The sequence below is a fragment of the Mesoplodon densirostris genome, chromosome 3 (genome assembly GCF_025265405.1).
Source record: "Mesoplodon densirostris isolate mMesDen1 chromosome 3, mMesDen1 primary haplotype, whole genome shotgun sequence".
NCBI classification, from domain to species: domain Eukaryota; kingdom Metazoa; phylum Chordata; class Mammalia; order Artiodactyla; family Ziphiidae; genus Mesoplodon; species Mesoplodon densirostris.
Window position 1 is genome coordinate 64,488,165 of NC_082663.1, and position 25,846 is coordinate 64,514,010.

Sequence of the window (25,846 nt, forward strand, 5' to 3'; positions counted from 1 at the left end):
AAGAACTATATTGAGAGGAGATTCTGAGTAAGTAGATTGCTCATTTGTCGTAAGAACTCAACAGATTTTTAAGACTAAATCAAGAAATGGTAACGTTCTTGAATGGAGGTAACTACCTAGGAGCAGGTTCCAAGTTGGTTGCATTTAGGCATTGGGACTAAGGGTGGGGGGAGAGCTGAGCATGAGAAACTGCTCTTTTCCATTATCAGCCTCTCTGTACAGTTTTAATTTTCAAGTATGTACTCATATTATTGTAAAAAAATTAAAATTGAGGCAAATGTTACTGAGATACTTCTTGCAAAGAGGGTTATGATATAGTAGCATTACAAAAGTATTAATCACTTACCTCTGAATGTATTAAAGAAACTACTAGAGAATGTACACTGATCTAAAGACTACATTAGGTACTGCATAATCAGATTGCCTGACTCTTTTATGGTAGTTAAAGCATGTCTGACCTATTAGGCATAAGGGTCATAAGGATGGTTGGGTTCATTTGTATAAGGACCCAAGCTGAGCCAGCACCATGCTACTATCAGTGATAAACTCCTTTAACTGGAAGATACTAGGTGTTTGATTGTCAAGAAATGTTTCTTGAATGAGGCCTCTATTGTGGCAAACTAAAAAGTTCTTCCTTTTTTTGTGTGGTGGCAAGGAGAAGTTGGGTGTCTTCTTTGGGGCTTAGTTAGTTAAGCCCAGCACTAACCTTAGCAGAATCAGCTCCATGATAATGTCTAGGATTTATTTCATCCTACGTCATATCGTTAAAATACGTTTGGAGAACTCAAAAGTACATGAATTTAAATAATTTTTAAATACCCTTTAATAGTTACGGTTCTGATTTCAACTAACATACCTAGGAAAAAGTATAAACCGTCACAGAATAAAGTTTTATAGAAACTTAGAAATTTAATAACACTGGACAATGTGAAAGGAGTATTTTTTTAAGTAAGTTAAAAAATTAACCTGCAAACTCAGTTTCTTCTTCAGAAAGTCATTTCTGAGAATGATTATTTAAAATTCTTATTGGAGACATTAGAGAGAATCTAAGATACTGTTGAATTATATTTTAGAGCTGTTATAGGTAGTTTATCATGAGGGTAGGATTTGTGTGTTTATCTTTGAGTGTGTGATCAGTGGAATCTAAGACTTTCAATTCTTCAGTATCAAGTTGTTTCATGTCTTAATGTCTCAATGTCTTTTTAAAAATTATCAATAGCTGTGTATGATCGAATGCGAGCAGATCAGAAGAAATTTGGTAAAGCATCATGGGCAGCAGCCGCTGAACGTATGGAAAAACTCCAGTATGCAGTTTCTAAGGAGACTCTGCAGATGATGAGAGCTAAAGAGATCTGTTTGGAACAGAGGAAACATGCACTAAAAGAAGAGGTAACAAAAGCCATGAGAAAAATGTATTTAAAAAATTTTTTAAGTAAGATGTGCTATTTGACTTTTTTTTTGGTATAAGACTTAAATTTTTCTGACTCTACAGGCAGTTGTTAATTTTGCACTACCTCCATGAGATGATGATAACTTTCACAATGGGGCCTCTGATAGAAGAGTTAGAGTTATGGCATTTTCACAGCATGCCAGCATGACTGTAGGCAGCAACTGTTAAAAGAAAAAGGAGCACTCATTTCCTATCTCCCCTTCGGTCCTCCCCACACCTAGGCAACTATTTTCTGTCTCTATAGATTTGCTATTCTGGACATTTCATATAAATGGAATCATAAAAGATGTGATTTTTTTAATGCTTTTTTCCCCCCACGTAGTGTAATGTTTTCAAGGTGCATCCGTATTGTAGCATGCATCATTACTTTACTTTTTTTGGCCAAATAACACACCACATTTTGTGCATTCATCAGTTGATGAACTTTTGGGTTCTTTCTACTTTTGGAGCTTTACGAATAAAGCTGCTATGAACATCCATGTGCAAGGTTTTCATTTATCTTGGCGTGAAATGCAATTTAACCTGTTGAGGAACTGTCAGACTGTTTTCCGAAGCAGCTGTACCATTTACATTCCCACCAGTAGTGTACAAAGGATAGAATTTCTCCACATCTTTCTTTACGTTATCACTAAACACTGTCTTTTTTATTATAGCCATGCTGGTGGGTGTGAAGTGGTATCTCGTGGCTTTGATTTGCCTCTCTCTGATGGCATTTATGTCCAGTATCTTTCCATGTGCTTATTGGCCACTTATATATCTTCTTTGGAGAAGTGTCTATTCAGGTCATTTGCCCATTAAAAAATTTTTTGTGTGTGGGGGAGCTGTGCTCCTAGGCTTGCGGGATCCACTGGACTGCCAGGAAACTCCCTAAAATTGGGTTTTTTAAATCACTGAATTGAAAGAGTTCTTTACATATTCCAGATACAAGTCTTATCAAATATATGATTTGCAAATATTTGCTCCCATTCTGTGGCTTGACCACATTGGCTTCTAAATACATTGAGTATGTATTTTTGAAAGTTGTATATTCTCTAGAGAAGAACAAAATGCCATCACTGCTTTTATTAATACAGCTTTATGTAAAATATATTCTATGAATGTGCATATGCATGTCTAACTCTTGTTTAAAAAATAGTGTATGAGGTAATCTATAATATTTTAAGGGTACGATCTAGAAAGATCTTTTTGTTAATGGAATTTAAATTATGGATTTAGATCTGTTAATGGATTTATTTTTCCCTTACATTTTCTGATTTGCTACTATTGTTAAAGGAAAAATTAGAACTTGTTCTGAACTTTTCCAGACTATTCAGAATCTTTTCACAGATTTCAGCTCCATCTCTCCTTCACCTGAAGCATTTCCACTCTAATCTTCTTTTCTAGTTAGCTTTCTCCTTTATGTTACTAGGTATCTGGAATTTTCTTAAGGTCTTGAACTTTAAAACTTGAAATGCTAGCATTTTATTGACTGAAATAGAGTGCCACTGTCTTCATCGATTGACTAGCTTTATTCTAACCAGGATGAATTGTAATGACAACATAGGGTGCCTAAAAGAGCTGCTGAGGTAAGATTTATAACTATGTGCTATTGCAAGAACATTTCTTACTGGAATTGGTCTCCTATGGTAGAGGAAGGGTGAGGCTGAAATGGGCCAGGGAGTCTGGCATGTTTATCTGTGGGGTCATTTTCCCTGGGGTTATCCTTAATGGTACCTTAATAGTCTGTTTTTGAATGTTCTTGATTGTGTTTGAATTCTTCAAAGGATTTGGTAAAGCTGTCAGTTAGTCATTCTTGCCAGGTTTATGCCTGTTGAGTGATACAATGTATGCGTTGTGCTTTTTATATATATCTGTGGTGATGACTGCACTAGTTTTATTAGCATTAATTTAACATGACCACATGACTCAGGAGAAACAGACCAAATGTGATTTATTAAGCCCATCCCAAACAAATCCCTTGCCTTATAGTACAGTACTACTCTGTGGTCTAAATTATGGGGAGACTTGTGTTCTTTAAAAAAAATGTTGATATGTCACATCTCCTTAGGTTATTTTAAAAACAAAAACGTCTTCCTGATGTGATAGTGGTATTTGCCATGGTATAATGCTAAACACTAAACAATTTCTAAAGTAACGCTGAAACATTAAATATCACCCAGGCAAGCAAAACTACATTTGACTTAAAAATTTTTTAACCACACTTAGGAGTAAGTACTATTCCTTTTTAACCGAGTCTTGATTATCGTCATTCTCACCTCTTTTAAGTCACAGACTCTTGTCCCTTTATGAATTTGAAAGCTAGGAACACTGTACTCAAAGAAAAATATACATGTACACACAGCTTTATACACAAATTTTAGTAGGTTCTTAAATTATCTGTACACGAGCCTCTGATCCCACACTGTCTGCTGGTGTTCAGTTGCTTCATGGATTTATCCTGTCTGATTAGTTAGTATTCATTTCTAATCATAGCTTAATTTCTTGTTCTCTCAAACTAGATATGTTCTTATTTTTGTTTTCAATGCAGATGCAGAGTTTGCAGGGTGGTACAGAAGCCATTGCTCAGTTGGATCAATTAGAAGCTGATTATTATGATCTGCAACTTCAGTTGTATGAAGTGCAGTTTGAAATCTTAAAGTGTGAAGAGTTACTATTGACAGCACAACTGGAAAGCATCAAAAGACTTATATCGGGTATGATGTGTGTCTAGTACATAAGTCCACAAAAATACATTTGAATGAATGATGGAATTTCCCCATGTATTTGTTTGCATATATAGGGAAAATGTACGTGGACACCAGTTTTATTTCTTCTGTTGAGGCTAAGAAAACTTAATGTAAAGTCAAACAAGTGATTTAGTAGATGTAGCAGTGCAACTATGTTATTCCTTCCTACTTATTTTGTAAGTAACTTGCTTTGTTGCTTCAGCCAGAATCTCTATTCTCAAATTTTTTATTTGGGAGACAAGGTTCTTGGCATTTTACATTGAGCGCTTAACTATGTGCCAGACACTGGCACACACATTCCCCCTAAGAGCTATATTTCCTAATCACTATTTTACAAAGGGGTAATGGCTTTGCCTGAGGTTATAGAATCAGTGGGTGGATCAGAGCCCTGTTCTGTCTGGCTCCATAGCCCATGCTCTTAACCACCACCCCTTGTTGCTGTTTTGTAACAGAAAAGAGAGATGAAGTGGTATACTATGACACTTACGAAAGCATGGAGGCCATGCTGGAGAAGGAAGAGATGGCAGTGTCTGTGCATTTACAGAGAGAAGAGCTACAGAAACTTCAGCAGAAAGCACGCCAGCTGGAGGCAAGACGTGGACGGGTTTCAGCCAAGAAAGCATACCTCAGAAATAAAAAGGTATAATAGGTTACATATTTATTGAATATAACCTTAATTTTACATCTTGCTTTTATTCCATTACTTAATCTTTGACCCATATCCAATAATTCTAACCCAATTTGTCACTAATACACATACCTTTTAAAACTGAGTAAGAGTTATATCTTCTCAATACTTGGGCCATTATATTGACATTATATGGTTGTCTGAGCATTACCCTCTTAAACACATTAGAACAGCCAGTGGTGATATGCTATTTGCCTCAGCCACCCAAAGGTGACTCTGATCATGACTACAGGATTCCATGTAATGCAATTCCCAGCTCCTTTTTATTTTAAGGAGGCCAGGGATGCTCTACAATTAAGTTGACTTGTTCTTACCTCAGTCTTCAAGGAAATTGTTAGTTATATATAAAAATGTATACCAATTTAATCTATATTCTTCACTCTTCATTCTTATATTAAACTAAATCTGAGGTAGGGAAACTCAGCCCTGTAGATTCTGCCCATTTACACCGCAGCCTCTGATCTGCTGTGACCTATTACAGCACACAGCCAAGGGTCTCTGAATGGTCTTACCCCCTGTCCTCCCCTTTCCCTGCCCCCAGACCCCCAAATCCAATGGCTTAGGTGACAGAATGGCAGGGGGAAGGAGGAATGACAAAAGAAGGCTGGAAAGAGAGGAACTAAGAAACACTGTTCTGAGAAGAAAGATCAATCATACTTTACCAAAGATCAGAATGACTCTCTTTGTAACAGCACCCTACCTTCCTTGTGGTCTGCATGTCAGCATCCCCAGGGTCACAGGCTCCGCGGTTAATCTGGCACCCACAATAGAATTTCATACCCAGGGGTAGTTCTCTGGCTATAAGTAAATCATGCCCTGCTTCTCCTCTTGAAAGAACAAAGACGGTCTCTGGCTGTGCCATGAGGACTTGAGGTATGTGCTTTGTGATTAAACTTTTCAAGAAGAATACTAGAAGTAACATTGTTCTTTATGTATGTTATCTTCTTTTATTCTCCCAGTAGCCAAAAAGCATTCTGATACTTGATTTGGTGGCAAACCCAGACCTGAACATTTCTTTGTCGAACTTACTTTGACTGTTCATCTGTTTCACTGCAAAAACATCACTCCAGCAGGATCTTGACATATGAGGTGTTGTGTCAAGATCCTGCTGGAGTTACTGGGCAATAGATGGTATATGCAACATATCACCTTTCTAAAATTAAAAAAAAATTAATTTTGAAACACATCTGAGTTCTATTCTTGATAAGGAATTGTAGACTTGTATCCTCATTTTATAACCAAGGGAACTAAGGCTTCCAGTCGTTAAATAAATTACCTAAGGAAAAGCAGCTAGTATAGGTCAAAGTAGGATACTATCTTAGGTCTGTGTGACTTGGAAGCCTGAGCCATTATATCACTATATCATGCCACTTTTCCCCCTTGGAGACTGCCTTGGACAGGTTCAATCTGTGATCAGTACTTACTAGGCAGTAGAGTCAAAGCAGTGTGGGTAAAGATAGGAAGGAGATAAAAGAGCTGCTTTAAAATACAGCTTCCTGGGCTTCCCTGGTGGCACAGTGGTTGAGAGTCCACCTGCCGATGCAGAGGACACGGGTTCGTGCCCCGGCCCGGGAAGATCCCACATGCAGCAGAGTGGCTGGGCCTGTGAGCCATGGCTGCTGAGCCTGTGCTCCGCAATGGGAGAGGCCACAACAGTGAGAGGCCCGCGTACCGCAAATAAATAAATAAATAAATAAATAAAATAAAATACAGCTTCCTGGCCTGAAAGGTTATTCATGTATGACTTAATGAGGTTATAAGAGTAATCTTTTGGTATAGCTGTGAGAGTGTTAGAAATTAATGTTTATCTGGAGGACTTCTCCAGAAGGACCCAGAGAAAATGAAGACTTAGCATGGTGCCACTAGGAGGTTGCCAGATGATAGGGTATGTGTAAAGAGCACATATCTCTTAATATTATTTTCATGTAAATCTGTAGCATACTATTATTGTACTTTCTAGTCTTTAAGGTCTCTTTTTAGCTCTGAAGTCTATGGTCAGAAGATTCAGATTTCATGATATTGTTTAAACCAATCCGGGCAAAATCATGTTCTTTAATTCATCAGAAAGCACTTAAGAAACAGAGTTTAAGTCAAGAGTTATGTGTCCTTTTTTGCTCAGACTAGTTTAAAGAGTACAATAATACTTAGAATCTTCTGGCCACAGTCTTCAGATTTGAAAGAGACTTTTGAGATTATCTAGGTACACCCCCCTTCCACTCCACCATGCCCCATTCCTTCCCTTCCAAAAAAAGGGAGAAATCAGGAATTCTACAGACGTTAAGTAGTTTAATAAAAGTCTTTTAAGATCCTAATTATTTGGCTTATGCTGCTTCGATATTCTGGGTGAGAAACCAGAGGTGGGTTACTTGATATTTTGCTGTGTAGGTATATGTTAAGATTAAAATTTAATTTATCAAATTGAATTAGATTTTGAGTCTTTCAAGTTTCACTTATATTAAAACATATTTCATGTATTTATAGGAAATTTGTATTGCAAAACACAACGAAAAATTCCAACAGCGCCTTCGGAGTGAAGATGAATATAGAACCCACCACACAGTACAACTAGTAAGTTTGCACTCTGGAAGGCCTAGAATAAAACTTTGAATTTTATGTATCTCAAAGTGAATAAAATCTGTAGAGAATAAGAAAATGTTATAGCTAGATGTTAGCATTAAGTCACTGTACAGCCATTCCTCAGTGTCCATGGGGAAATTGGTTCCAGGACACCTGCCCTTCCAACTCCCCCAACCCCCCCACCAAAATCTGTGGATGCTCCAGTCCCTTATATAAAACAGCATAGTACTTGCATGTAACTTGTGCACGTCCTCCTATATTCTTCATCTCTAGATTACATATAATACCTTATATAATGTAAATGCTATGTAAGTAGTTGCCAGTAGGCAAATTCTTCGAGTTTTGCTTTTTGGAACCTTCTGTGGTTTTTTTGCCCCCTGAGCATTTTCAATCCGAGGTTGTTTGAATCCAAGGATGTGGAACCCACAGGTTCAGAGGCCCAATTGTGTATATACTTCCTTATAGCACAGCTGCCTCTACCAGTGCAGTACCACACAAGAGTGGTATATTTGTTACAGTCTGTACCAACATTGGCACATCATTACCACCCAAAGTCCACAGTTCATCCTTAGTTCTGTACATTCTATTGGTTTTGCCAAATATATAATGACATGAATTCACCATTATAGTATCATACAGAATATTTTCACTGCCCTAAAGATTCCCTGTTCTCCACCTTTTCATATCCCTTTCTCCACAAACTCATGGCAACCACTGATCTTTTGTCTTGCCTTTCCCCCTAACGTTTAATTGGAACCATATATGTAGCTGTTTCATACTGGCTTATGTAACTTGTAATTTGCACTTAAGGTTCCTCTTTGTATTTGCATGGCATGGTAGATTATTTCTTAGCACTGAACAATATTCCATTGTCTGGATATACCACAGTTTATTTGTCCATTCACCTGGTGAAGACATCTTGCTTCCAAGTTTTGACACTTAAGAATAAAGCTGATAATGTGGGAAGGTTTTTGTGTGCACATTAAGTTTTCAGCTCTTGGGTAAATAGCAAAGAGCATGATTGCTGGATCTTATGGGAAGAGTATGCTTACCTTGTAGGAAACTGCCAAACTGTCTTCCAAAGTGGCTGTACCATTTTACATTCTCACTAGCAATGAATTTAGAGTTCCTTTTGCTCCACATCCTCCATTTAATGTTGTAAGTGTTTTGGAATATAGCCATTCTAATAAGTGTGTAGTGGTACCTCGTAGTTGTTTTAGTTTGCAGTTCCCTAATGGTGTAGGATGTTGGGCATGGTCTCACAAGGCTTATCTACCATCTGTACCTCTTCTTAGTAAGTGTCAGATATTTTTTTCATTTTTAATTAGATTATTTGTTTTCTTACTGTGGATAACAGCCCCCTTCAGATATGTCTGTTGCAAATACTTGCTCCTAATCTGTGGCTTGCCTTTTCATTCTTTGACATTATCTCGAAGAGCAGAGTGTATTTTTTGTTTGTTTTAATATTATTATTATTTTTTTTTATACAGCAGGTTCTTATAAGTCATCTGTTTTATACATATTCGTGTATATATGTCAATCCCAATCTCCCAATTCATCCCCCCCTGTGCCGCTTTCCCCCCTTGGTGTCCATACATTTGTTCTCTACACCTGTGTCTCTATTTTTGCCTTGCAAACTGGTTCATCTGTACCATTTTTCTAGATGCCGCATACATGTGTTAATATACGATATTTGTTTTTCTCTTTCTGACTTACCGCACTCTGTATGACAGTCTCTAGGTACATCCACATCTCTACATATGACCCAATTTCGTTCCTTTTTATGGCTGAGTAATAGTCCCTTGTATATATGTACCACAACTTCTTTTTTTTTTTTAACATCTTTATTGGAGTATAATTGCTTTACAATGGTGTGTTAGTTTCTGCTTTATAACAAAGTGAATCAGTTACACATATACATATGTTCCCATATCTCTTCCCTCTTGTGTCTCCCTCCCTCCCACCCTCCCTATCCCACCCCTCTAGGTGGTCACAAACCACCTACCTGATCTCCCTGTGCTATGCGGCTGCTTCCCACTAGCTATCTGTTTTACATTTGGTAGTGTATATATGTCCATGCCGCTCTCTCACTTTGTCCCAGCTTACCCTTCCCCCTCACCATATCCTCAACTCCATTCTCTAGCAGATCTGCATCTTTATTCCCATCTTGCCCCTAGGTTCTTCATGACCGTTTTTTTTTTTTTTTGGATTCCATATATATGTGTTAGCATACAGTATTTGTTTTTCTCTTTCTGACTTACTTCACTCTGTATGACAGTCTCTAGGTCCATCCACCTCACTACAAATAACTCAGTTTTGTTCCTTTTTATGGCTGAGTAATATTGCATTGTAGATATGTGCCGCATCTTCTTTATCCATTCATCTGTCAGTGGACACTTAGGTTGCTTCCATGTCCTGGCTGTTGTAAATAGAGCTGCAATGAACATTTTGGTACATGACTCTTTTTGAATTATGGTTTGCTCAGGGTATATGCCCAGTAGTGGGATTGCTGGGTCATATGGTAGTTTTGTTTTTAGTTTTTTAAGGAATATCCATACTGTTCTCCATAGTGGCTGTATCAATTTACATTCCCAGCAACAGTGCAAGAGGGTTCCCTTTTCTGCACACCCTCTCCAGCATTTATTGTTTGTAGATTTTTTGATGATGGCCATTCTGACCGGTGTGAGATGATATCTCATTGTAGTTTTGATTTGCATTTCTCTAATGATTAGCGATGTTGAGCATTCTTTCATGTGTCTGTTGGCAATCTGTATATCTTCTTTGGAGAGATGTCTGTTTAGGTCTTCTGCGCATGTTTGGATTGGGTTGTTCGTTTTTTTAATATTGAGCTGCATGAGCTGCTTGTAAATTTTGGAGATTAATCCTTTGTCAGTTTGCTTCATTTGCAAATATTTTCTCCCATTCTGAGGGTTGTCTTTTGGTCTTGTTTATGGTTTCCTTTGCTATGCAAAAGCTTTGAAGTTTCATTAGGTCCCATTTGTTTATTTTTGTTTTTATTTCCATTTCTCTAGGAGGTGGATCAAAAAGGATCTTGCTGTGATTGATGTCATAGAGTGTTCTGCCTATGTTTTCCTCTAAGAGTTTGAGGGTGTCTGGCCTTACATTTAGGTCTTTAATCCATTTTGAGTTTATTTTTATGTATGTTGTCAGAGAGTGTTCTAATTTCATTCTTTTACATGTAGCTGTCCAGTTTTCCCAGCACCACTTATTGAAGAGGCTGTCTTTTCTCCATTGTATATCCTTGCCTCCTTTGTCATAGATTAGTTGACCATAGGTGCATGGGTTTATCATTGGGCTTTCTGTCCTGTTCCATTGATCTATATATCTGTTTTTGTGCCAGTACCATATTGTCTTGATTACTGTAGCTTTGTAGTATAGTCTGAAGTCAGGGAGTCTGATTTCTCCAGCTCCATTTTCTCCCCTCAAGATTGCTTTGGCTATTGGGGTCTTTTGTGTCTCCATAGATTTTAAGATTTTTTTGTTCTATTTCTGTAAAAAGTGCCATTGGTAATTTGATAGGGATTGCACTGAATCTGTAGATTGCTTTTGGTAGTATAGTCATTTTCACAATATTGATTCTTCCAGTCCACGAACATGATATGTCTCTCCATCTGTTTGTGTCATCTTTGATTTCTTTCATCAGTGTCTTATAGTTTCCTGAGTACAGGTCTTTTACCTTCTTAGGTTGGTTTATTCCTAGGTATTTTATTCTTTTTGTTGCAGTGGTGAATGGGATTGTTTCCTTAATTTCTCTTTCTGATCTTTTTTTGTTAGCATATAGAAATGCAAGAGATTTCTGTGCATTAATTTTGTGTCCTGCGAATTTATACCAAATTCATTGATTAGCTCTAGTAGTCTTCTGGTGGCATCTTTAGGATTCTCTATGTATACTATCATGTCGTCTGCAAACAGTGACAGTTTTACTTCTTCTTTTCCAATTTGTATTCCTTTTATTTCTTTTTCTTCTCTGATTGCCGTGGCTAGGACTTCCAAAACTATGGTGAATAATAGTGGTGAGAGTGGACATCCTTGTCTCATTGCTGATCTTAGAGGAAATGCTTTGTTTTTCACCATTAAGAATGATGTTTGCTGTGGGTTTGTCATATATGGCCTTTATTATGTTGAGGTAGGTTCCCTCTGTGCCCACTTTTTGGAGAGTTTTTATCATAAAAGGGTGTTGAGTTTTGTCAAAAGCTTTTTCTGCATCTGTTGAGATGATCATATGCTTTTTATTCTTCCATTTATTAATATGGTGTATCACATTGATTGACTTGTATATTGGAGAATCCTTGCATCCCAGGGATAAATCCCACTTGATCATGGTGTATGATCCTTTTAATTTGTTGTTGGATTCTGTTTGCTAGTATTTTGTTGAGCACTTTTGTATCTATATTCATCAGTGATATTGGTCAGTAATTTTCTTTTTTTGTAGTATCTTTGTCTGGTTTTGGTATTAGGGTGATGGTGGCCTTGTAGAATGAGTTTGGGAGTATTCCTTCCTCTGCAATTTTTTGGAAGAGTTTGAGAAGGATGGGTGTTAGCTCTTCTCTAAATATTTGATAGAATTCACCTGTGAAGCCATCTGGTCCTGGACTTTTGTTTGTTGGAAGATTTTTAATCACAGTTTCAATTTCATTGGTTTTGATTGGTCTGTTCATATTTTCTATTTCTTCCTTGTTCAGTCTTGGAAGGTTATACCTTTCTAAGAATTTGTCCATTTCTTCCAGGTTGTCCATTTTGTTGGCATAGAGTTGCTTGTAGTAGTCTCTGAGGATGCTTTGTATTTCTGTGGTGTCTGTTGTAACTTCTACTTTTCATTTCTAATTTTATTGATTTGAGTCCTCTCTTTTTCTTGATGAGTCTGGCTAAAGACTTATCAATTTTATTTATCTTCTCAAAGAACCAGCTTTTAGTTTTATTGATCTTTGCTGTTGTTTTCTATGTTTCTATTTCATTTATTTCTGCTCTGATCTTTATGATTTCTTTCCTTTTACTAACTTTGGGTTTGTTTGTTCTTCTTTCTCTAGTTCCTTTAGGTGTAAGGTTAGATTGTTGGAGATTTTTCTTGTTTCTTAAGGTAGGATTGTATTGCTATAAACTTTCCTCTTAGAACTGCTTTTGCTGCATCCCATAGGTTTTGGATCATTGTGTTTTCATTGTCATTTGTCCCTAGGTATTTTTTGATTTCCTGTTTGATTTCTTCAGTGATCTCTTGGTTATTTAGTAACGTATTGTTTAGCCTCCATGTGTTTGTGTTTTTTACGGTTTTTTCCCTGTAATTTATTTCTAATCTCATTGCATTGTGGTCGGAAATGATGCTTGATATGATTTCAATTTTCTTAAATTTACTGAGGCTTGATTTGTGACCCAAGATGTGATCTGTCCTGGAGAGTGTTCTGTGTACACTTGAGAAGAAAGTGTAATCTGTTATCAGATGGAATGTACTATAAATATCAATTAAATCTATCTGGTCTATTGTGTCATTTAAAGCTTGTGTTTCCTTATTAAGTTTCTGTCTGGGTGATCTGTCCATTGGTGTAAGTGAGGTGTTAAAGTCCCCCACTATTATTGTGTTACTGTTGATTTCCTCTTTTATAGCTGTTAGCATTTTCCTTATGTATTGAGGTGTTCCTATGTTGGGTGCATATATATTTATAATTGTTATATCTTCTTGGATTGATCCCTTGATCATTATGTAGTGTCCTTCCTTGTCTCTTGTAATAGTCTTTATTTTAAAGTCTATTTTTTCTGATATGAGTATTGCTGCTCCAGCTTTCTTTTAATTTCCATTTGCATGGAATATCTTTTTCCATCCCCTCACTTTCAGTCTGTATGTGTCCCTAGGTCTGAAATGGGTCTCTTGTGGACAGCATATATATGGGTCTTGTCTTCGTATCCATTCAGCCAGCCTGTGTCTTTTGGTTGGAGCATTTAATCCATTCACATTTAAGGTAATTATCGATACGTATGTTCATATTACCATTTTCTTAATTGTTTTAGGTTCGTTTTATAGGTCCTTTTCTTGTGTTTTCCACTTAGAGAAGTTCCTTTAGCATTTTTTGTAGAGCTGGTTTGGTGGTGCTAGATTCTCTTAGCTTTTGCTTGTCTATAAAGCTTTTGATTTCTCCGTCAAATCCGAATGAGATCTTTTCTGGGTAGAGTAATCTTGGTTGTAGGTTCTTCCCTTTCATCACTTTAAATATATCATGCCACTCCCTCTGGCCTGTAGAGTTCTGAGAAATCAGCTGTTAAGCTTATGGGATTCCCTTGTATGTTATTTGTTGTTTTCCCCTTGTTTCTTTTAATAATTTTTCTTTGTCTTTAATTTTTGTCAGTTTGATTACTGTGTGTCTTGGCATGTTTCTCCTTGAATTTATCCTGCCTGGGACTCGTTGTGCTTCCTGGACTTGGGTGGCTGTTTCCTTTCCCATGTTAGGGAAGTTTTCGACTATGATCTCTTCAAATATTTTCTTGGGTTATTTCTCTCTCTCTCCTCCTTCTGGGACCCCTATAATGAGAATGTTGGTGCATTTAAATGTTGTCCCAGAGGTCTGTTAGGCTGTCTTCATTTCTTTTCATTCTTTTTTCTTTATTCTGTTCCACAGCAGTGAATTCCACCATTCTGTCTCCCAGGTCACTTATCCGTTCTCCCTCAGTTACTCTGCTATTGATTCCTTCTAGTGTATTTTTCATTTCAGTTTTTTTTATTCTCTGTTTGTTCTTTAATTCTTCTAGGTCTTCGTTAAACATTTGTGGCATCTTCTCGATCTTTGCCTCCATTCTTTTTCCGAGGTCCTGGATCATCTTCACTATCATCATTCTGAATTCTTTTTCTGGGAGGTTGCCTGTCTCCACTTCATTTAGTTGATTTTCCGGGGTTTTCTTGTTCCTTCATGTGGTACATAGCCCTCTGCCTTTTCATCTTGTGTATCTTCTGTGAGTGTGGTTTTCGTTCCACAGGCTGCAGGATTATAGTTCTTCTTGCTTCTGCTGTCTGCCCTCTCAATAATTGATATGTTAATAGTATTGAGTCTTCCTATACACGAACAAGGAATATCTCTTTATTTAGTTTTTCTTTGATTTCTTTTCTAAGAGTTACAGCTTGCCTCATTGATCTTGTTCACATTTTATTAGATTTATACCTAAATTTATCTACTTTTTGGGGTGTGGTAATGTAAATAGTTTTGTAGGGGTAATATAAAAGGTTCATAATTCCAGTGTTTCATTGCTGTTACATTAGAAAGCAGTTGGCTTTTTTTTTATTTTTTATTTTTTTTATTTTTTATTTTTTTTTCGGTATGCGGGCCTCTCACTGTTGTGGCCTCTCCCGTTGCGGAGCACAGGCTCCGGACACGCAGGCTCCGGACGCGCAGGCTCAGCGGCCATGGCTCACGGGCCCAGCCGCTCCGCGGCATATGGGATCCTCCCAAGCAGTTGGCTTTTATATGTCAACCCTGTACCTTGCAAACTTGTTATAATTGTGTATTAGTTGTACTAGCTTTTTTGGTGGTTCTTTGAGATTTTCTACATAGACAATCAGGTCTTATGCAAATAAAGGCAGTTTAGTTCTTTTGTAGCAGTCTCTATACCTTTTATTTGCTCTTCTTATTGTGTTAGCTAGGATTTTCAGTAGGGTGTTGAAAAAGAGTGGTGGGAGGAGACTTCTTTGTCTTTTCTTGGTCTTAAGAAAGCTTCTAATTTGTTGTGATTAAGAATGATGTTAGCTGCCATAGGGGTTTTGATGTTATCCTTCAAGCTCATTTCGGCACATATTAGCTAAAAGTCTTGAATTTAAACACGAATTTAAACACGGGTAATAGCCATACTACCCGTAAACTGTAAGATTCATCTTAAATCAACAGCAAATTTATTGTATTTTTATTGTTCAGTACTGTTTTCATGGGCCAGGAACTGCTTTGTAAGGAAAGTCAGACTGTGGGCCAGCTTAAGAGTTAGATGAATAGGAATGCCTCCTACCCTCATCATCTGCACCTGCTCTGTCAGCTTGCGATTAAACTCCAACACTTAGAATGCGTTCCTTATTGCATGAAGGTTTGGATTCTGATAAAATGCCAATATTTTTATGGATGGAGGAACTAATTAGCCTTTTAGAATGAATGAGTATCAAATCCTTTCTCAAAGAGTTTTATGTGGCAAAGATGAGTAAAAAGAGGAAATTGATATTTGGGGGAATCTCAAAGATGAATGTCATCTGCCTTATAATTTTGCCTACTACTGACTTTGGGTGGAATACCTCACTGTAGGAGAATGAATCCATTAATCATCAATTCTTCTTAACATGCAAAGCTAGAGGAAAATGAAAGTTGGCTTAGATCAAATCTGGTTTTAAACCACCTTTATCACACACACAAGTGTACAGCTCATAAGTTTTAATTTTCACTAGATGAACATATGCATACAGCTAGCACCAGCTTGTTAAACAATGTTAGCAGAAACTCAAAGCCCCTTGTGTCACCATCTAGCACCATCTAGTAAGTATTCCCTACCCACCCTCCACCCCACCCCACCCCCGGCCCCGGCCGGCACAAAAGGGTAAATTATCTTCCTTAAATAACTTTCCCCAAGCTAGCCAGAGGGGGAGAGGTGATATTCACAGGCCTGTTACTCACTAGGCTCTTAAATACAATACTGTGCTCTATGAAAAGTCCATACAAACCCATCAGTTCATGCCTGAACATGTCTGAAACTTTCTCTTTCCATTTAGATAATAGTATGATCTGACTCTGGTTATACCAGCTGACAGACCAGCAAAATGATTGATCAGTTTTATTTCTGAACTTCACATTCAGCTATTTGTATATTATGTTTAGAAATGCAGATTCACAGTTTGAAAATGCTGAATATCTCTTAGACAACTAATTTCTTCCTCAAGTACTAAGCACTATATTCATTAGATAATGTATAGAAAGGTATAGAAAAATCTCTTCATCTCTGAGCCAGTGCTACTTGATAGGCCTTAGAAGACCCTTTGTCCCTGAATATCCCATGGCATGTATCCCGGTGTGAGAAAGTACAAGCTCACTCCCAATTCCAGGTGGTTACCAGATGTAAATATGAGAGTTTTTCAGTTCCTTCCTTTTGTTGGCTCAGCTATGTGAATGGAACTGAGTATGCAGTAGGGGTGAGGAGTTGGGATAAGTTCTTGCCTCACTGTGTCCTTGAGCCATTCTGGGCTTTCCTCTATAAAGGACAGAACCTACATGGGACCTTTATTTCTTTTAATGAAGAGCTCAGGTCATATCTTCTTTAATTTCCCATCTGGAAACCTTTAGGATTATATATAGCAATCTGGGACTGTTACTGAGAGATACGTGACTTTTTATCTACTAATAAATGGCCTTTGCAATTCTCTTAAGACTCCCCAAGTGAGAGCTCTCTAAAGGGAAAAGGTCTTCTTGACCTGCCATAAGAAGAGATGGAAGAATGTTAATCTTCACTCACCCTTGGCACCCCCCTGCACCCTGACCATGAGTTCCATGGGCTGATTTATATACAAAGGATTCAACCCACCTCACCAAGAGATAGAAAGTGGAACCAATCTGCATTGTATGTGATAGTTACATCTCTCTGGGGACGTGGTTGGCCATCGTGGCACTCTTCAATGCATTCCCTAATTGGTAACCACCTGTATGTCACGTGACCCTCAGTAGTGAGGTTGTCAAAAGCACTACTCCCACTCTTTATCCTCCTGCCAAGAATTCCACTTTCTTTCCTTTAGAAAGAGCAATTCATGTTTAACTTGGCCAACATTGGGTGGGTGGTGATACTGTTAATCCAGTTTGGGAATACAAAATCAAAGAGGTTTGGGATTGGGGAATGGGAAGGAAAAAAATTGAATGAGGTATTAAAACACACACTTAGATTTGTGGCAAGAGGAACAGGTTCAGTAATAGTAGACATTATCTGCAGAACATCAGGCTTAACCCATATATAATATCTAAATTACCACCCAAGTGGTTGTTTTTTGTTTTTAAGGTCAGCTATTTGAGTTAGCAGAATATAGCAGTTACAAGTATTGCATAATTAAATTGTTCAAGCCAGAACCCCAAAGATGAAACATTTTTCAGTTCAGAGAAAATATTTACTTTACAGAGTAAACATCTTTTAATTGGTAGGTCATGCAGAAAGTGAAACAACAGTATAATTTCAATTAAAACTGATAGTGTTTCATGCCACAAAACATTGTTTAATACATCGTTCTTTGGAGTAATCTAGCTTACATATTGGGAGAACTCTCTTTTTTTCTATTAATGATAAAATATAATGGGACACATCGTAATGGAATTACTTTTTTTTTTTTTTTTTTACCAGAAAAGAGAAAAATTACATGATGAAGAGGAAAGAAAAAGTGCCTGGGTTAGCCAAGAAAGACAAAGAACACTGGATAGACTTCGAACCTTTAAACAGGTAGTAAAAGTATGGTCAATTTATTATTTTTCATTACTTTTTAAACAGAGCTACATATATACTCCTATTGTAAGATTTCTTTTATGAGAAAAACTTGATTTTCCCTCTATTATCTAGAAAACAATTTTAGTTATGGCAGTCCTTGGCTTACCACTTCAGTGATAGAAGAGGAATGGTCAGGGCCTCTGGGAAGCCTGGATTCCTCTTGAATTTAATAAAGTTAGTTCACAACTGACTATCCATTTTAAGCATCAACTTGTTATTAATTCTGTGTACATCAACCCTGTGGTAATAATCTGACCAATGGCAGAATTAGAGGGTGGATCAACATATGTGAGAAATGCTTCAGCAGTTCTCTTGCCAGGCTTATCCATGACTCTGGACACTGATATCACAGCAGCTAAGCATTTCCTTGGAATGTGCTTAAACTAGGTAGTTCTGCTTCTTAGCAGCACTCAAGAGCCTTACTTCTACTCTTTATTCTGAGGGGTCTCCTTATAGGTGAAGGGAGCTTTTGATCAGGTGAAAGAGTGGGGGTGGGTGGGAATGGGGTCCTTAACACATGGATAAGCTTTGTGTTAAGAAAATGTTGTCTGCCAAATGTATTAATGCTAGGTTTTACCATAGTAAAAGAATGAGAGTTCTGTGTATCAGTACTCCAAAAAATTTTATTCATTCTCCTTCTATTCTATCATAAAATGCGTATTTTGTTTTCAGAGCTTTAAAAAATGCCATGTTACCCTTTGAGGAACATTAATGTTTTAATTTTTTATCTGTAAGCGTTTGAAAATACATGTAAGAATCTAATAGTTTTTTAGCTTTCTGCATACCAATAGCATATATATGTTTGACATCATTTGTTTTGTATTTTACACTGCTACTATTTTTCCATTTAAATTAGTACTTTTATTCACTAAGGATCTTTCTTTAATCATGTGGTAATTCTGAACGGTTGACCTCTTAAGTGGATAAGAGGGGAGAAGGATTTGATGATAAGCAAATAATAAAGAATTTGGTGATAATTATTTGTAAGGTATTACATTTTGGTATTTTGGTTTTCAGTATATTTTCCCTGAAAAATCACAAAAGCTCTAAAATAAAATCTTGCGTTGGAGGGAGAAAATAAACAGCCATTTGTTCATAAATTGTAATGTAACCAGTTATAATAACTTCTGATTTCTTAGAGATACCCAGGCCAGGTCATACTTAAATCAACCAGATTGCGACTGGCTCACGCAAGAAGAAGAAGTGCAGCCAGTCCCGTGTCCTGTGAAGACCAGTGCGACCCTCTGCCAGGAGCGCTACAGGTAGAAGAGAAGAGTGAGGGAGTGGAGGAAGGAAGGGGCAAGCTCGGGTCATCACAGACAACAGAAGCCCAAAGCCTCACACAGCTTGAAGACAATTCATCAGCACAACTTGAAGCTACTTCGTTACCTCCCGGTGGTGTTACCTCTGAACTGCCTCCCGCCGCATCTCCTCCACTTCTGAATAAGATTGACCCTAAACTAGGTTCTGCCACAGCAGATCCACTCCCCCCACCTCTTCCTCCGGCACCTCCCCCGCCACCTCCTCCTCCCCCACCGCCACCGCCTCTGCCTGTCGGTAAGGACGGCGCCCCAGAGACACTGGAGGAAGGTCTGCCTAGAGTGGAGGGGAACGAGAAGAGGATCCCAGAGTCAGCTAGTGCCCCCTCAGCACACCTCTTCGACAGCAGCCAGCTCGTCAGTGCCAGGAAGAAGCTCAAAAAGACTGCTGAAGGTTTGCAGAGGAAGAGAGGTGAGTTAAAAAAAGATTTTTGAGTTCATCTGTTGACTGAGGCATGTAGTTAAAGGACTGTTTATTTCCTAGGACATTACAAAGCTTTAAACATTTTATTTTTGGACATTATTTGATAGCAAACAGGTTTTCAGGGTCTCAGCATGGCAGAATTCTTACCAACCCATGTTTGCAAATGTGTACAGACACAAATATGGACCTGCTTGAGCTCTTAGGGATGCTTTTTAAATTATATCTTTTGACTTGATCTGTTTGGTAACATGTATTATGTGGCTCCTTTTGTGTTACAATATGATTTTAAATCTCAGAAATACAAGAAAAGGGAAGCTATCTGGTCAGGAGAACATTGGCAAAACCATGTAACATTTGGCTACATATTTATTGAGGACCCTGGCATATCTTTTATAAAGAAGCAAAGAAGAATAGGGAGTAATATGTATAATTTATTGCATGTCAGATATGCCTTAATAAAGATGTTTTTGAAACAGCAAATAATTTTGGCCCTTAGGAGCTTTAGCATTCATGGAGAGAACATTTTATTTGTATATTACATTTTAATCTGAGAGACCATCCTATAAAATATTTCTTACCATAGCCCAAGTAGAATTTCATTTGTAAAGCAGTTATTAAAAAAAAACACACACACACAGTGTCACCATAATGAACCAGAATTTAATTTTTTAAAATTAAATGTGCAGTCCAGTCACTGTCCAAATTTAGATTGGACTTTTGCATTATGGAAACTCTTTAGGAGTCTCACCCGTAATAATACTAAAGATCACCCCCCAGCCCCCAGGCTGCTCACTTCTCTCACATGGGAAATGATAGGAATACCAGTAATGCCTGACATGGAATTTGGGTCTTGGGATTTTTTTTTTTTTTAAACAAGCATAATTAGTATCCCCTGTGTTCTGGCACTGTTGTGTCCATGCTTCATGGTCCCTTCTGCAGATGTGTTTTTAGCATCCTGGGCTATCACAGTCCTAAAGTCTGGAGGTTATACACTTCCTGGCTCGAAGTGCAATCGTAATTGTTCTCTTTCATTTTCTAAAGTGAGCTCACCCATGGATGAGGTGCTAGCTTCCCTGAAGCGCGGTAGTTTTCATCTGAGAAAGGTTGAACAGCGAACTCTGCCTCCTTTTCCTGATGAAGATGATAATAATATCTTGGCACAAATAAGGAAGGGGGTAAAATTGAAGAAGGTACAGAAGGAAGTTTTGAGAGAATCCTTCACACTTCTGCCCGACACGGACCCTCTAACACGGAGCATCCATGAAGCTCTTAGAAGAATCAAAGAAGCGTCCCCTGAGTCAGAGGATGAAGAGGAGGCTTTGCCTTGCACAGACTGGGAAAACTAACAAGTAAATGGTCTTACTTTTCTTCAGTAGTGTTCAGTAATACAGCTTTTGTATTGGATGATGAGGTCTGTTATATTTCATTGAATCTGAGGTTCATTATTTATTATACAGCTCAGTTATAGCCTGGATCATAACTTCAGGTTTTACTTCTGTAGTTTCTGGAAACGTAACAAAAAAAGTACAGAGATGTTCCTTTGTAAATGCTGTGTTTTTTTATATCCTGCTCATTAAAAATTTCTTCAGTACAAGCTATATCCCAAGTAAAAAGGATATCTTATTCTAGTAAAGTGACAGTCTTATTCTAGCTTTAAAAAAACAGAAAAGGCTTTTTCTGACTTAGGTATTTCAGTTGCAAACTGTTATGCGTATTGAATTTTGATGTTTTGTTAGCTGCCCACAAGGGAATCTAGAAAAATCATTGCATTGTCGGATTATTTAGCTTTCTAAGCCTTTAAAGTTTATCATTTAGGGCTTACTGTAATTACTGCATTGTCTAGATAAAATGGCAGCTGACATAATATATAAAATGGCAGCTGACATAATATGCATATCTTATTGAGTACCCTGTGGGAATTGGTACACCTTTGGCATTCTCCCAAGGTAATACAGAGTTGTCCCCCACTATGCTTTAATAAGCTAATTTATATAGTTATGTGGCACAAATTATGCTATATACATAGAATTGGTAAAGATAACCCATGCTATAAATCAAATAGTATATCAAATTGCTGATGACCATAACTGAAATATTATTTGTGAAAAATATAAAGTATGCAAATATATTCTATAAATCATTATGCTCTCTTGATGGAATATGTTTCTATAGGCTTTACAAAAGGGGGAAGTAGGTGGGAGTAGGTAAAGGAAGAATCACTGTGCCTGATCTTAAGAACTACTAGGGGGAGCTTATTAAAAATGCATATTCATGGCCTTCACTCCCAAAGATTCTGAAAGGGTAGAACTGATATATATGTAGGCATACATCTGGATTTTAAAGACATATTACAAAAAGATAAAACAAAACCCAGAAACTGTGTCATTAGTTTTTAAAATATTGATTAAATGTTGGAAGATACTATTTTGGATATATCAAAATATTACTAAAAGCAGTTTTTACCCTTTTGGGCATGGGTCCATCAGGAAAATGTGCCGATTCCACACTCCCCGACTCCACCCCTCCCCACTAGCATCTGCACTGTAGCTTAACAAAAAGCATGAAAAATCTTGATAAGTGGTTGGGTGTTAACTTTAATGTGCTCTAACCAACATTTGGATAGTAACACTGTCTGCCATGGCCATGGGTCTTGCGACTGCTGGCACTCTTTTTTCCTGTTAGTTGTAGAGGCCTTAATTATCGGCCACTTATTGTTTTGGGATCCCCAAATAATTTCAAACTATTTGTGCTTGTACATATGTACACCATGCTTTGTAGAGGAATGTAAATGTGTCCACTCAAGTGTGTGAGTGTGTCTAGAGACTCAGGTGTGCCTGACTGGGAATCTTTCCCACACTGGATGACTGTAGATTGTGTCCCACTTCACAGTGCTTGCTACCTCTAGCCTTGTCCCCTTCAGCATGTAGCTTCTCAGTAAACCCCTAAACCTATGCCAGAAGCTACCATGTTGGCATTGATTAGGTAATCCCAGTGCTGGACCTTCACATAAGCATGGATTTCGTATATTCAAGTCGCTGGGATGTTACTTATAGCTTTTGGCTGCTAATTTAACCTTATGTCAGGTGTTAAGAATATATCCATAATGAATACAACTCTGAAAATCACCTAAAACCTTCCCTTTTTTTGGCTGATTGTTCATGGCTGGTGTATGTAGTATAATGTTGAGAGGAACAATGAAATACTGCCAGAAGATGCATGAACTGGGATAGTGGCAAAGTCACTAAAGACTAAACTACACCAGAAGCAAACCACAGGCTAGTTGTGATCCCTACCAGTTGAGCAGCCATTGATAAAGAGCTATATATCACTGCCTGTGTGTGGTCTTAGGGAGCCTTTTTTTAAAAAATATTTAATTAATTAATTTATTTATTTGGCTATGCTGGGCCTTAGTTGTGGCATGTGGGATCTAGTTCCCTGACCAGGGGTTGAGCCCGGGCCCCCTGCACTGGGAGCGTGGAGTCTTATCCACTGAACCACCAGGGAAGTCCCTAGGAAGTCATTTTTAAAGGCTCTGAACTTTTAGACACTTTTCTACAGATGGCTAAAAAGGCTGTAATTTGTATTTCCTATTAATTGGTTTCTTTCTTATAGATTCAAAATAATTAATGTAATTACATACTTGTTTTTGAAGAACTAATTTCTTAAAACTTCATGAAATAAAAACTGACGATCCTGGACATGTTCAGCCTCATCCTCCTCTAAAAACTCATCTCAGACCTAGCCATAGGTAATAGTGTCTTTGAAGGGGATTTCTAAACATAAGGGAATATATATAATTGTATAGACTTTTTATTATTTCTAACTTGTTTCCTGTGGGGTCCTTCTTAAACTCATGAGTAACTATAATGATGGTGTCCAATAGAAATATAATGTGAGCCACATTAAAAAAGTTAAAAGTGATGGGTGAAATTGATTCTAGTAATATTTTACTAAATGACATATCCAAAAGAGTATCTTGTTAATATCAAATTCCACAATGTAGTTTACTTTTTTTGGGGGGGGGTACTGAGTCTTCAAAATCCAGTGAGTATTTTACACTTACTAGTAGCCCCATCTCATTTTGGATGCCAAGTATTCATTGGTTAAATTGAATAGTCATACCAAAACAACCAAGTTGTGCTTAATGGAAAAGTATTTTTTACAGAGTTTTAGATTTTAATTTAAGTCAAATTCAAATCACTTTCTCAGTCACGCTAGACATATTTCAAGTGCTCAAAAACCACATGTCAGCTTTTATCTGACAAGTAGGCCATATATATGTTTCTCCTGTGCTGTGGGTCAGTGCATGGATCTCAAACACAACTATTTTGAATTTTACAAAGTCCTGGTAAAGTCATCCATTTGAAGACAGTACTAGCTCTGTCCTCTAAATCTCAATTATAATGACAACTCTCTCTGGTGTATTTTAAACTTGCCATTTGATAGTTCTTATTATACTGACAGTTTTTGAGGCAAAGATTTTAGATTGTATTTATCTTTTTAGTGTATAGTTTTGACATAAAATGTTAAGAGTAAAAGGAAGAAAAGTGAAAGTGAATCTAACATACAACCTTTTTAAAAAACTCTTTTTCCCAGCTTTATTGAGAATAATTGGCGTTACATCACTGTATAAGTTTAAGGCATACAGCATGATGGTTTGATTTATATATATTGTGAAAATGATTACCACAGTAGGTTCAGCCAACATCCATCTTAAAGAAAAGAAAGAAAAAGGAGAGAAAAGAAAAAATATTCTCCTGTGATGAGAACTCTTTAGGATTTACTCTCTTAGCTACTTTCCTGTGTATCACACAGCAGTGTTAACTATAGTCATCTTGACATATAACCTTTTAACAGTGATCAAAATCCATGTTCAAATTTTGTTTTACTTTTTTTTAAAGAATACACAAACATATCCTTTTGTAAGATGTTTTTTATACATCATCTATATAAAAAGGTCATTTGAAAGAAAAAACCATCAATGTTCATACTGGATTTTGTGAAAGGTGTGAGAGAATATATATACATACTGTCTTTAATAGGCTGTCCTTTTTAACATACAGTATTACTTTGTTTGTAAACAGGTGACTCAACAGAATGAAAAAAATACCTACAGTTGAACATCGGCTCTTACAAAATTGTAAACATGTGGTTCCACAAATTGGATTCCATTAGATCCAAAGTATATTGGCTCAGTGGTGTGAAAAAGGAAGCACAATTGGCAAGTTATCACTTTTCCAGTCATTCCAACAGATGGTGGTTAACATGAGTTTTAGATGTGCAATGTTCCTGACTGCAATGGAGAAAAGGCCTTGTGAAGATTCCTGTGTTTTAAGCACCTTCCCCACCTGTCTACCCATTAACATCCTTGTAGTGGCCAGTAAAGCTAGGAGTCGCTATGAGTTGGAAGAACACTGGGTTGACAGATCTACTGTGAGCTGCGTTGAGATTGCTTTGAAATCCATCGTTCAGTGCACTGAATAGTCATCTGCCCAAAATACAGAGCTTCTTCCATATCAGCTTAAATAGTGTGACATTCTGAAAAAGAAGTTAATCATGATAGCTATAGGGCAGGAATTGGAAGAAATCAGATGGAAATGCACTGATAATTCCCACATTACTCATCTCCAAAGGAATTTTCATAAAGATGTTCCACAACATCTGAAAAGATACATAACCATGGAGATACACCTATATATGTGTTTACCACAACGTGAGGCATTTAACATGGCCTGTTTTTAGAAGCCCACACACAATTTGTAAGGTTTCAGAGTAAAAATTTCCATGCTTTTAAATAGCCCTTCATAACTGTGAACTTACAATAGTTTGAATTTTATGTGCAGCATTGTTTATGAGAAGCAATACTTTGTAATTTGATATTTCAAATTATTTTTAGTCTTTTTGTTTGAACTATTGCTTGATTACTATAACTCAACATGACTTTCCTATTGAGAATCAAAAATCAGGATTCAATAGTAGGGATGCAGATCTTAAGTCTTTTTTAACATGCACCATTTGTTTTTATTTTTATGCTCCACAATGGAAAAAAAAAAACGTGCTCTACAAATGTACAGAAAGTAGACAGGCAGAAAAGCCTCTTCGGCTGGCATTTCACTATCTTCACATGCTTGGAGTTGAATTTTGGGAGAGAGCCTTTGTTATCGTCAC

At 37.3% G+C, this 25,846-nt stretch overlaps 1 protein-coding gene across 2 annotated transcripts in view; it reads left to right on the plus strand.

Moving 5' to 3' along the window:
* The window catches only part of JMY (junction mediating and regulatory protein, p53 cofactor), a 68,690-nt gene extending 43,088 nt beyond the window's left edge, over positions 1 to 25,602 (plus strand). The window contains exons 4-11 of one of the 2 annotated variants that reach the window (XM_060093085.1): positions 1,220 to 1,389; positions 3,978 to 4,143; positions 4,629 to 4,816; positions 7,346 to 7,432; positions 17,795 to 17,899; positions 19,075 to 19,666; positions 20,720 to 21,027; positions 24,763 to 25,602. In XM_060093085.1, the coding sequence (XP_059949068.1) occupies positions 1,220 to 1,389; positions 3,978 to 4,143; positions 4,629 to 4,816; positions 7,346 to 7,432; positions 17,795 to 17,899; positions 19,075 to 19,666; positions 20,720 to 21,024 (1,613 nt within the window). In that variant the 3' untranslated portion in view covers positions 21,025 to 21,027; positions 24,763 to 25,602. The remainder of the gene's footprint in view (positions 1 to 1,219; positions 1,390 to 3,977; positions 4,144 to 4,628; positions 4,817 to 7,345; positions 7,433 to 17,794; positions 17,900 to 19,074; positions 19,667 to 20,719; positions 21,028 to 24,762) is intronic. The other variant, XM_060093086.1, reaches the window with a different exon arrangement.
* The last annotated feature ends 244 nt before the right edge of the window (positions 25,603 to 25,846 follow it).